Raw genomic sequence first — 14268 nt, forward strand, 5'->3', positions numbered from 1 at the left:
CCATATGATCAGTGCCTATATTTTATCAAATATAATTACTCCTGTGCAGAGTCTAAGAGTTAAGGCCACACATTTTTGCAGTGTAACACATTCAAGCCACTCAATTAATTCCAAGGGAAACTTTGCAGTTGCAAAAAGAATTTGTGGCCTCTTTCTGTTTTCACTTGCACAAAATTCAGTAGTTCCTCACAGTATCTTTTTCTCTTTACATGCAAAGTCATAATTTTTTTCTTACTGATCTAGAAAAGTAAAAATTAGATTTAGTTATGCAGAGACTAAATGGTTATTTAAAGCATAGCGGAAAAAAAGAAGTCTGGAGAAATTTGCTTCCTTGGTATTAATGATGTTTTACATATTTTTACCTCAAGTGCAGCAGTCATTCCACTCAAAGAATTAAGCAATGGATGTGATGGTTCAGATTTAGCAGCCACAGATGGCATTCCTTTCATATCTCCAGAAACTCAGAGAGAGAAATATGATTTAGGAGATGCTCACTGCACAGCTTGAAACCTTGAAAAATTTAGTGTTAGGGGAAATTTTCTGAAGTCATTTTTGCAATAAGCAGGCACAGTGGGTGAACTTATCCTCTCCCTCCTTTACCCCTCACTCCCTTTTCTCTCATTCAATCCATCTGATTAATAGCTAAAAGTTAAACACATAAGGAGGAACTGTTGGGTTACATTCTTTTTCCTTCTAACTTTGTTATAGAAAATGTATCAGTCACTCATGATTAAAACGTACAACTTTATTACACAGCTTTACATAAGACATTTAAAGTTCAGACTTACTTAATTCCAGCAACTAAAATTTAGAACTATACCTTGAAACAACACCATGCAGAAAATGTTATTCTGTGCTTTTTGGGTCATTCTGTTTAGGCCCACCAATTTAAATTTTTCATTTGATAAACAGAGCCAGAAAATTTGGTTTTGGTCTAGAGGGTCACCTCTTGGAAGCCTTCAAAAGAGGATTCAAGCTCACTCATGGTCCCACAGGGATAAACAATTGCCCACTGCAGGCTTGCTAATTAAATATACTGTAATGAAAAATAACATTTTTCATGTCCAACTGGTCTTCATGAAGTGCATGAAAGAACCAGAATAGACACATTCAGGATGGAAAAGATTTATTAGTCCAAACCTGTTAGTGCAGGATTTCCTTTATCATCTGGCTACTGCAATTCTTTAAAAAAAACTCCTGAAATGAGGCTTCCATTTCCCTGAGGAGCCATCCAGATCATTACAGAACTACAGATAGTTTTTCTGCCATTTATCTTATATTTTCCCATTTATTTTGGTATCAATACCCCAACTAACCAGCCTTCAGAGAGTGAGATCTATTTTTTCTATAGCATTCAAAATAAAAGCTTTTCCATGTACAGGTCCCTCACTGGGCAGGTGATGTGAATGCCCCTTTCTAACTCAATCTCTGGGCTGTTCCAAGCTCTAAGCCATTGTCTGATCTCCTCCTGCACTTGAAACTTAAATACTGCACACAAGACTCTGCCTTTTTCATAAAAACAACATTGTTTACATTGAATATGTACAGAGGCAGTCAAAAAAGAATGAGGTACAGAGCAACCAGTCTGTCCTTTAAAAAAGAAGGCACCACTAGAGGAGAAAAGCTGAGACAAGAGGTATTAGAGATATTACACATGAAAGAGGTCTTGGAATTTGTTCATATGGAAGCTGAAAAGGGAGCAGCTATTTCCTCACTATACAGGGACTATCCCAGTGACTCTAAAAGAGAAGGATTAAACACAGCAAGAAGTTATGGTTTCCACACAAGGCAAGATATGACATTCATTGCCACAAAAATTAAGAGATTAAAAATATAAATGAGTCAAAATATAGACAAATTACCAAGACACTGGTCACTGACTCTTATTGTACATAGTCCTTTTTGCAAAATGTGTCTTAAATCTTAAAAAGTCAGCAGTAGATTGGCTGACTTTTTGAGAAGCTTTACCCCAGAAAGCACCACTTTTATTTAGTTTCTTATACTTTCTCTCAGCTTCCTTAGGAGGATGCCATTAGTCATTGTCAGGCAAAGAATATTAAAACAGATCTAACCTGATCTATTCTGCCTGTTTGATGGGGAACAAATTGAAATGATGATTTTTTTCCTTGTTGACTGAAGAAGAGGATGAAGATTATTAGAAAGCATTAAGCTTAGTGTGTAGTTCCACTAGCTGGGGGGTTTTCCCCATAATTAAAACACACTGATTCTAAGAGAGAAGATGCCAGGAAAATGTAGTTTGGTCAAAGTGACAGGAAAATACAATTTATAAAAGACATTGTGAGGAAGAAGGCCCATTCAACCATGAAATATTAAAATAAGATTAAATAGACAGGATCACTGTGATGCTAAAAAACCTGTAATAACAAACAGCCTACAATGTATGATAGATACCATTTTAATTAACTAATATATGTATTAATTAAGGTGAAAAATGGGTATGAAAGTGTGGTTTTTCCGACTTGCTCCCCAACACATCCTACTTTATTTCAGACAAACTCTAATCCCTCCAAAACACCAAGCAGGTGCACAAGCCTTTACTAGAGGAGGAATTAAATCTTAAGCTGTTAACCTCAAGTGTATAATTTTTGGGAAATCTTTGCTCCACAAACACACAATAGGGAGGACAAGGATGGTCACAGTGAAATTCTTTTGCTGACTGACAGGTAGGGACGTCGCTGCTGTACAGGAAAAAAATCAGTCAACAGGATCCAGAGCAGAACAATATTCCACCCAGAAAGAACTCATCAGCTGAGCTGGCTTTTCACAACTGACACATAAATGTGTTACAAAAACATGGACCAATAACAAAAAATGGTCTGAGTTTATGTTGACTTTTCCTGGTTATGCAGAGAAAAGAAAGCAGTTAAGGAAATTGGTGACACTTGTGTTATTTGGGAGGCCATGACTGTGCCTAATTTTCCAAGTACAAAGAAAAGCTGTTCTGAATGGAATTTAAATAGGCTCATCTTACACCATTAAGGTCCTTCATTTTAGTTCTCAGTGATCATCTCCTGCTAATGCAAAATGACATTGTTTATGAAACCAGCATTATGGAAACAAACAAAATCAGAAACAGTCTGAACATAGGATCAAGCAGTGATTTCTTAAGATCTTGAGCTTGAGATCTTAGATGTTTTCAGCCACTGGGAAGACAATAACCTCTACTACTACTTATTCCTTCAGATTTCAACTAAAACTTATTTTTCCTAAGCCGTGTCTTCATTCCAGCCCATGCTTGTAACACCATTCTGGGGTTACATTGCCACAATCCTGATTCTACTGCCCTTTCAATCCCAAAAATACAAACCAAAAAATCCCAAACAAACAGAAAAATCCTTAAACAAACACAAAAATCCTTAAACACCCTAAAAGATGGAGCAAGAGAAGGAGAGAAGAAAAAGAAAAGGAAAGATGCAGGAGCAGCCTTGATCCTGAGGTCAAAGCTGAACTGGTTTTCTGAGTTTTCCAACTCCTGCTGCGCCACCGATGCCAACAAATGTGAGGTTTTGAGTTCCTGATTTTAAAGAGCTACTTCAATCACAGCACACTGAAAGGATCTGATCAATATGACTTCCAATAAAAGTTAGCAGAACATTCTATGTTAAATCAGAATAAACCAGAAGGACCTGTTGCTATTGTTAATGGCTTCATCATATAAAACCCCCTTGATCAACAGTGAGTGAAAAAGAAAAAAAAACCAAACCAGAAAAATATATTCATTCTATGATCTGATTTTCTCTGCAGAACTCAGTAGGAGCTGCTTGGCCTGCCTCAAGCATTTGAGAACTTGCTTTTAATAAAAGTTTATTTTAATTTATCTAGCTTTACTTTTGCGCAGTTGTAGTGTGTGCTCACATGTGACTGAAACTCTAAACCAACAGCTGCCAACCATTTACAGGAACAGAGGCTCTGCAGCAAGCAAGAATATACACAGAGGATAAAGGATTCACTCATGTTTTAGCATTTCTAAGTGCTGTAGGAGGCCCCGGAGAAAGTATTTCTGAACAATAAAATATCCTCCCCTGAATTCAGGCTTACTTTGTTTTTTATAAGTAACAGTATCTAACCCTAGAACAGCATCCTCGGACCTGGCTACTCAATTTATTCAAGGGCAAAAGATTATTTAAAATCCACTTAAAAGAAAAATCAAAGAACACTCTTATCCCTTCCCCCAGATGTCCCCCTGTCATTTTCTGAGAAAAACTCATGGCTATGTTTTGTTGGGTTCTCAGTAACCCCCCCCAACTTAACTGTCTGACATAAGTATTGCTGTAGGACTAATTAAAAAGGAGTAGGGACTGTCCCACCCAGGCTCAGAATACTTTAAATTTTCTGTTCTACACATACACACACCCCCACAGTAAACATCTCAGCTATTCTGCTTCCAACCATGGGATTGCCAGTCAGTACTGTTTAATTTTTACTTATGTATTTAACAGAAGACCCTTTGCCACAGCCAGCACCCCTCAAGGCACACTGTGAAAAGACCAAATCTGCACAAAACTTCAAAACGTTTATAAATTTACAAAAAGCATAAATATGTTAGCTGCTATCATCTTTGCTAATACTAAAATTAGTAAATCCAACACACATTTCTCTAAGATTTTAAAGAGCATTTCTGTAAAAAAATCCAAATCGCCAGTGTACTCTTGTTCACACAACCACAGTCTGCAGAAATCAAAAGTTTGGAGAAAATTGAGTTAAAATACATGAGTATTTATTAATAAACTTTAACTATTAATCTTCCAAATGTATCTGCATTTAGTAATTTTGCTATAGGAGCAATACCACATGTTTTTTACCAACCAATCCCAATTAATCAACAGAGCTCAGTGGCAAAAGTCATATATCAAGACACAAAGCATAAAAGACAAGAAGACACTGTAAAAAAATCACTTTTTTGACACAAACATTTAAGAAGACCACTGTAAACTGGAAGAAGGTCCAAGAGTGGTATGAGAGGCTAGATTTGCAGCACAATGTGCTACTAAAAATCAGCTGTTGACTCTTACCAAATATTTTTAGCAGATTACGTTATTAACATAGCTTGACCAAACCCCATTTGCACAGCAATTTTCCCACCTAACTGACTGGTATTTCTGCAGGGATCCAGAACCTGGAGAAAAGGAGCACAGCCCAACACAGGGAGCAGGGGGAGCCCCAGCTCAGAGCAGAGCCACGGGCACGCAGGGCACGGTTACCTTGGCAGGCAAAGCCTCTCTCCTCGTAGCCAGCGTTGCACAAGCACTTCCCGATGGGCACCAGCCACTCTCCCTCCGTGCTGCAGTACATCTTGGGGGGCTCCTCCTCCTTGGAGTGGTTGACACAGGAGCCCCTCACCTCCACCAGCGACTGGGAGTCCATGGGCACCGTGTCTGGGAACATGGCCAGGTTCTTGACGGTGAAAGGGCACTTCTTGAAGTAGACCCGCACTGACACTAAGGCAACGCAGGCGCCCACGTCCTGGAAAGCCAGGTAGAAGCCCTTCCTGCTGATGGGCCCCACCTCACGGATCTCCGTGTTCAGCTTGAGGATTCGATCGCCCAGGTCCATCTGGGTGAAGCTCTCGTCGGCCGCGATGGTGTCGATCTTTGTAAACTGGTGCTCCTTGAACTTGACCGAGTGGTCGTCGTCAGACTCCATGTAGTAGAGGTTGAAGGTCTCTTTGCAGGTGCCCAGCACCAGGGGGATGCTGTTGCAGTCCCTCAGGGTGAACTTGAGCTCCACGTAGATCTTCTGAGCCGAGTTGCGCGGGATCCAGTTCGTCCGCAGCCAATTGTTCTGGCTGTGATCCATGACATTGCACACTTGGTAAGTTCTGATCGGAGTGTAATGCTCGTCAACACCACTGATCTCTTCCCACTGGATCAACAAAATAAAAAAAAGAAGAAAAGAAAATGTGTTTAGATGAATTATTATGCCAACAAAAATAATGTTTAGACCAAAAGCTGTGAAAAAGCAAAAATAACTTTGCTTGGGCATCACTATAAAATAAACAATAAGGTCCTGGTTGAACCTCCTCTTACTTTTTTCTTAATAAAAACTAGGAACATCTTAAATGAACATAGAATTCCCCATTAACAAGTCAGTTTTTACCAAGTTACTTCAAGGTGGATGAAAGAGATGCTACAGCGGTTTTGCATTACTAAAAGCCTGTGATTTCCTAAACAATGAGCAGTGCTGTCCTTTCACCCACAATTCCATGCCTCTACAACAACTACACTCACCTCAGATGGAGGAGATCCTCAAGGACAACACACATTTGCACTGTTGGAACCAGCTTTATTTTTAAGTTTAAACACAAGCCAAGGGCTCCAACTGAAATTCCATACAGTTGCAATAAAATGTTACATTTTTACATTTATTCAAAGCATGACAATTGATTTTCCTTGGGATATGTGTACTCTGGACAAACAATAACTCTGGAAACTGGGTTGAGCTGAACTAAGAATTACTACCAATTTGCCATAACTTGATTAGTTGGTTCTTCTGTGGCCCACACAGACTGTGACACTGAAATGGTTTTGGAAGAACACAGGGTCATGATTTGTTTTTACAGCAGTCCTCAGCTGATAAATTCTCTTGACCCAAAACATGAAGGAAGGGGCTTCCTACTTGAGAATGACTCATGTACCAGTCCTACCTGGTGTCCAAAGTCACACTACCAAAGAGGAATATTTACCCAATCATGGGAAAAAATAAGAAAAACACACAACAAAAACTGGAGAATCAATGTCAGAAGTCCCTGCCACTCCTGAGGAAGGGAGACAAAGAAGAATTTCTACCAGAAGAACATCTTCCCTCAAAAATCAAGTAATATCAATTTTGTATTTAAGATCTCAGTCTAATAATTACTTGTTTTAAAGAAGCACCTTTTGTTACAGGACTTCACTATAATGCAGACAGTAGGAGAGGAAAGAACTATTCCCACTATAAAGACAAAAACCATGGTGCAGAAGTGCTTACAGTTTCTTGGGTTACAATGCATGTGTATCACACACATATACAAAGAAAGGGAAAAAAAACATGGACATATCAGAGTAGCATCTGAGAGTTCTCAGTCTCAACCCACTAATTTAAGGAAGTTTTGATCTGACTAAGAGCTGGTCTGCACAATGAAATTCTCCACACAGCACTGAAGATGTGATTTTAAACCATGTCATTAAACCAGCAGATAAAAGCAGTGTAAATACTCTTTCCTTTAATTGAAACCAAGTTTACTGCAATTCACTTTACAGACCTGACTATACACAAGTTTTATCTCTTCCTGACTAGTTCAACAGAGTTTAAAACACAATCTTGGATGTGTCTACAGCAGCTGATATGCTGCAGCATGCCATAACAGAATCTATTTCCAAAAAGAGCCAGCAGTGCAGGGACTTTTAAAATCAAAATTAACACACTGGAGCCCATGGCCACTTGAGAGCTTGGCACCAGCCGCACAAGGATGAGCTGCCGCCTGCAGAAGAGGCAGCTGGACCCTGGCTCCCAGCCTCGGCCAGCTTCCCAAAACTGAGTGAAGGGCCCTCCTCTGACAGATGTCCTTGCACAAGCACAGGCCCTGAGCCAACGATCCAACCATGCCTCAAAGAGCCATAATTGCCTCCAGTGAAGCTGGATGCACTGATTTATCTGCAGCTCTTACCTGGACAAGTAAATACTGAGTAACAACACCTGAATGAAACTAGATAGGATTAGATAATGAGACCAAATTTCAGAGACATTTTAAGCAGCTCGCACTGATTCAGAAGTCATTCAGTGGTTATCATTTCCACATAATTTCTAATCAGTTCTATTTTAAATGTCCAGAGGGAGATAGAGCCAAAACCAGGAACTGGCACAGTTTAAAACATCTCCACAGGAAGATGTTAGTTTTCTGAACAAGTCTCATGATAAATTTTTTTGCCAGAAGCTTCTTATACAACAGACTTTTGAATGTAGATATAGGACTTGCATAACAAAGGCAGTATCACTACTATGTTCTTCATCCACAATTTTCAATTAATAATTTCAGTAATTTTCAATGAAGATCAAATTGCCTGGAAGTCTGTGTTAGTCCACTTACATAAACAACAAAATTTTAGATCTATCATTTAATACTACAGCATTGCTGAAGGGAAATGCCATTCTCTCAGTGCTAATTTGACTAAAATACTTTAACAGTTATAAAACTGTAGAGTTTGTACCTATTTCATTTGAAAACGATTAAATAACTCACCAAAACTACAGGAAGTGCATTCAAATCCCAACATGTACAACATTTGAGTACATTTGGAAATTCAATAATTATCATTATCAAAGTATAAAACAAGCAGTACATTTGCATTGTTCATACATTGCAACTCTTCCCAGTAAACCTCTGTATTGCCATTTCAAGGGATCTTAATGATAAACAGATAATCAAGAACATTGAGGGTTTTTTACTAAGTAAGGTTTCTCAAACACCTGTATTCATATTTGTTTTAATTTTATTTTGGTACTTGCAATTCATGTGTTCAACTTGCTCTGCAAAGTTATAGTAGTTACAAAACTTCTTTTTAAAAAATTTAAACATAACAAATAGACAGTTATTATTATTCAGGAATGGAATTAAGCAGGGAAAATAATAAAACGGATGGACAGGGGAGAGAAAATCCAACAAAACACTTGTGGGTCGGGATAAGGAGAGAGAGAGATCACTCACCAGTTACTGCCATGGACAAAACAGACCCAACCTGGGGACATTGGCCTAATTTATTATCAACCAAATGACACTAAAGTGACAAATAAAAACTAAATCTTGTGCAGCTCTCGTCCATGAAGCATTACACTGTGAGTTGTCCCAGCTGGAATTTCTTTCTTTCAATACTGTACAAAACTAATGGATATTTATCAGTCTTGTCCATTGCTAGAGAGGAAATTATTAGGCAAGTCCTAAATTCTGGAACGATGAAATGACAGGATTATCCTCCTCCAAGTCCAATAGGAATGATAAATTCAAATTTTTTTAGGAAGATGTTTATCAAAAAGTCTCAGGGACTCTATGACAGAATGATGTGGGCCACAAGTTCTGAATTCTTATTATTACACAGTATTTATGTCATATTCCCCTGATGCCTTCAGGCACTTTCAATACTTTTGAAGCATTTCCAGAAGTGCCATAGCACCACTCCCTTCCCAGCATGTACTCTGGCTTTTGGAAAATGTTCTTTTGTTTGCTTTTCACTTTTTAAAATCTTCTTTGGATACTGTTAATGACAGGAAACAAGAGATTGCTTTCAGTGGTGGAGAAAAACCTCCAGATCCCCAGTGAGAGGGTCTAACTCATGTCTCTGAGTGACAAAGTTGGGCCAAAAAGGATTTTCTTCTCCAAGATCTGGCACTGTGCTGGACTTAAGGCTTTGGTTTATTTTTTGCAATTCTTCACAAAAGGAAATGCAATTTCTTTACAAAAGAAAATGTACAGAAGTGAATGTAGAACGTTTCTAGGATGTCATGAGCAGCCTCAATGAAAAGCTCCCTCTCAATGTGGGAATCTAGGACATGAGTGATCTCAATTCTTTCATCCTGCCTGTGACATCACTTTTTGTGTCTTTTTATTCATCATAATTAAAAAAAATCTGAATTATAATAAGAAACAGAGGGATATTTTGTGATTTACAATACAACATATATGCAACTGTGTGATTGCAAAAAAAAAAAACCCCTTTTTCAGTCAGCATCACATTGCTATAAAACTAACTACACAGTATAAAACTCCAAATTGAGATGAGCATTAAAATAATTCAAGTCTAAATAAAAAAAAGAACCTCCCCACATGCTGTTTAAAAGCTTAACAAAATAGTAGCAGGATGCAAGAGCTCTGAAAGGTTGCTATTAAAAAAACCCTGTGATGACCATATTATAGGAGGATGCATTCCAGGGCAGCTCATCAGTATGGAAACTTTCCTCATAACATCACCAAAGATGCTGATTCAAGGCCCATAAATACCAACCAACTGAGATCAGAGGACAGAGAATGATCTGATTTGGGATTTTAAGAAACTTTAAAAGTGCCATGGAAATTTTTTTTCTGCATTTGACATTCAAAAATCAATGAAATTACCTCAGGCCACTGGCTCTAGCCAGAGGTTTTTAGTTTTTTCTAAGTTGCAAATGGAAGAATAAATTGCATTGCAAGAGTTTTCTGATTAAGTTATACACACAGTGAAATTATCATTTCCATCACACAAACATTCATAAGACAGACTGTGGTGCATTCATAGCTTCAACCTAGAACTTGAGATTCTTCATAGCTAAGCAAGAGTGTCAGAATTACAACCAAGACAAAATATTAATATCTTGTCTGTTGAGTGCTCAGGCGACATGAGAAACTCATTTAGAGTACTCAGATACTAAACTTCCCCATGAAAAACTGAGGTCTAGCATTTTACCATACACCTAGCCCCAAATTTATCCCAAATTATCCAAACCAGTCAGATCTCTGTTCCATACAGTTATGCTTCTGAACTTTTAAAGAACTGCGAAATAAAAATAAATATTATAATAAATAACTGTCTTACAGAATCTAAGCACACATAAACAATATTGAGAAAGCAAGAGTGCATACCTTATCATGGGAATACTCAACTCATGATCAAACCAAATTGCAGAAAGATGAGGAAAAGCATCTTTTCTCCCCCATCTCTAACTGGCAGACAGAAGAGTACTTCATCATCAAATTTGTAAGGACAGCTGATTCTCACCCATCAGCAAGCAAAAGCCTCTTAATCACAGTGAGGTAAAAAGGTCACCACAAGGAAGAAAACATCTGACTTCCTAACAGACATCTGAATCCAGCATTCAAACACCCCTTCAGAGCTTGGATAAGAAAAGCATTTACAGGTTCATTTTTTCCCTAAACTATATATCTCCTGGAGAAGCAGGTTTTAATCTTATTTATCTCACAGGTTAAGCACATTTTCTGTGAAGTTCTCAAAACAACAGTCCCTATGGCTCAAATCTGTATTGAACAATAATTTTTATAAAAGAACCTTTCTCCACAAGCATTGAATAAATAGGTAAGATTCAGCCTATAAGTGTAGCTATTTCAGAGATGGAAATTTACCCAAGATAGATCTCACACAAAGCTGTGGATGCGACAGTCTGGTGAAAAAAATGTGTCTTCAAGGAATTATTTCACACAATGTTAGACATGACATTTAGCTCATAACAATCAGCTCCTGTAAATTTTCAATACTAACACAAATAAAAAGTATCAGGTTGTCCAGCTCCATCCTCTGCTTCACCCAAAGCACTACCCAGCACCAAAAACTGGATGTAGCCACCCACACAGGCAGTGATTACAAAGAAATAATCAGGACACAGTCAATCAAAAGTGGGAAGAATCCACTTCTCCAAACTGTTTGTTTGTTACCTAAACAGGAATATATATATATACCCACATTTATGCCTCAGTTTTCTAACAAATAGATTAGGAACAAATTAATAATGGGGCAATAATTTTGTTACTATTTTAGCTATTTCTTGTACCATAACAATGATGCCTGCATTAAAAAAAATAAAATCAAAGAATGAGCAAATACTTTCAGAAGCATCAGCAAGCAGGATTTTTTAAAAATGAAACCATTACTTAAATAGGAAAACAGCACCACAACAGAGAAAGTGAAAAACATCTGTGGCACAAGAACACTTAAAAATTCACATTTGAAAAGCCCCTGCAGTTTCTTGTTTTGGATTTGCCAGCAAAACACATAAACAAAAAAAATATTTACATCAAAATGCACAAAACAGGTGCATAATATAACATTTCCCTGCTAGCCAGTCTTTCAGAACAATGTATTTTTACACAATGGCATTTCCTAGAGAAATCCCAAACCACCCCACATTCTCCTATTGTCATTAACACAACACTCAATGGAAGTGAAATTCAGTAGTGTTGTGCTGAATGTAACTGTAAAAAGCACCAGCTGGCTGTATTAGAAATGGCAACCTTCCAGGTCTCAAATGTCTTATTTATATACAATGGAATCCTTCCAGCTGTTTAATATTTAGGGCTAATAAATATAATTGGCAGTACTACTGCACAAGGGCAAGGAACACAAATCCATATAAAACTACTTCCCAACAGAAAATCTCATTTGTTCTTAGATGATTAAACCAAAGAGGGATACAGAGTTCTGAGTAAATTTCACATAGCAGACTTTTTTTTCCCCCTTTAATCCAAACAATATTTGCTTGTTTTCTAAGTGCAAAACTGAACAGAAGGAAAAAAAAAAAAAAAAACCAGGCATCCTTACTCCAGCTGCTCCTGGAGCAATGTGTCCTTCAACCAGTGCCTTGCACAGGCCCTGAATAAATAAATTGGCAATGTAGAAAGACGAGAAACAGCAATGCTGGATCCAGAACACAGTCACACCACACCAGCCAGTCCAGAGGTGCAACTTATTCCCAATCTTGTGCAGGACAATTTTAGCCCTCTTGTAGGAGCAGATTAACCCTGTACTGAGCAGGAGGTGAGAACAACACAGCTGAGAAAGGAAATGTAAGAGTTGTATGCTGTAAAGTTTGTGTCCCTATTTCCAGCTTTGCAGCAGATTTGATGATGGCAAAGCCACCCCAGCGTGGTGTCACCCCAAAGTAACACTGCAAAGGTTCCTGCTGAGTGGAGCAGTCTCCCTCCAGCTCCAGAGGACCTCCAGTTCAAGGGAGCTGGGATTTTGCACAGCCATCTTCATGGAAAAGCTGAGGAAAAGCTCCAGGATCTCTGGCTTCCAACACAATAAAATCTTGAAGATCCCAACACTGGATGTAATCCTGCACATAAAGGCAAGAGCTGTGACTCTGCCCCTTCTGAAAGACCTTGATTCCACAGAAATCTTCAACTCCCTGGCACAACCCAGATGGGGAGCTAATCTAGAAATGGAAACCTTTAATTTGGGTGAGTGACACATAGCTAATGCTTCATAGCTCCATGTGAGGTAACAATTTAATCTGAAAACTCAAACAACTTCCATGACAGCTGGAGCCCACAATCAATCCCATAAAAGGCTGCTCAGAGTAATTACCATAATTTAAAGGTATTTGGGTTATTTTGGTTTTAACTCTGTTCATATGGCAGTGTTCTTTTTATATCCTTTATAAAGGATATATTATCCTTATCCTTTATATATGTTCTCTTTATCTCTATTTATATATTTTCAGCTGGGCAACTATACATTCACATATCTTCATGTTTCCATCTTTAGAATAATTTCTTAGTAACTACTTAAGGAGGCTTCCTTTTCATTCATGAGTTTATCCTTTCATTGAAAACTGCATTCTTCAGTAAAGGCATTTAAATTATACTATGATATTCTTCTAAGTTGTCAATAAAATACATTTTTCCTTCTGAAGTTGCCTCTTTATTTCTGTAGAAGGCAAACAGAAGAAAACAGCCTCTGAAATCCTGTCTCAGCCATCATACCTCCCCTTTAATGAGGACAAGCCAAAATAGTCATGAATGTACCTGAAAAGCATAATACTCATATTGTTGCCTCCAATCCCTTGCTTGGAAGTACTGCAAAAAAAGGCAGTAAATAAAAATAGCACATGTACTACTTTTTAAATATAGCTATCATATAGGGTCTTGAAAATTAAACACACGCTAAAATCAGACAAGAGTCATTATGTTTAAAAGGCTAAGTTAAAAATACCTCCAAAAAGGTAATTATTCTTTTGTCAACTGCTGAGTCAAAAGAGAGGTGGTAATTATTATCTTTTTACTGTAACTCACTGGAAATTAATTTCCTCACCATACAATTAAGAAAAGTTCATTCTGTGCACATATTTCCAGTTATTCTAATTGAAAAATATGTTTAATACAGGAACATATATTTCATTGACATTTCATATTTTCTGAAGATAAATTTGTTTCAGTTGATAAAGAAGAAAGTAATTAGACCGGGAATTCTGGAGATAGTCCAGATATCTTCTCAACCTCTGGCTAAGACACTCTTGATTTCTCAAGGTTCTAAAACATCATTAAACAATTACTTTTCCTGTGTCAGGCTAGGGATGAAAGAAGAACTCATGCCTAATTTAATATGAGATAAATAAACAGAAGTAACTCAACCAGGACTTTAACCAAAGATTCTTGAGGAGCAATGGCATTAGCTGATGTTCACAGTTCTATACTGTAGCAGTAAATTGGAGATATATAGTTTTCTAAAATTTCTGTTTGTTACTTGATAAATTGTCCACACTGGGAACTACAAAAAGGCATGCCAC

The 14268-nt window shown here is 37.7% G+C and overlaps 1 protein-coding gene across 1 annotated transcript in view; it reads right to left on the bottom strand.

Moving 5' to 3' along the window:
- The window catches only part of EPHA3 (EPH receptor A3), a 176293-nt gene that overhangs the window by 117604 nt on the left and 44421 nt on the right, over positions 1-14268 (bottom strand). The window contains 1 exon segment of the mRNA XM_030945987.1: positions 5223-5883. Coding sequence (XP_030801847.1) covers positions 5223-5883 — 661 coding nt within the window.

This window comes from Camarhynchus parvulus, chromosome 1 (genome assembly GCF_901933205.1).
Source record: "Camarhynchus parvulus chromosome 1, STF_HiC, whole genome shotgun sequence".
NCBI lineage: Eukaryota > Metazoa > Chordata > Aves > Passeriformes > Thraupidae > Camarhynchus > Camarhynchus parvulus.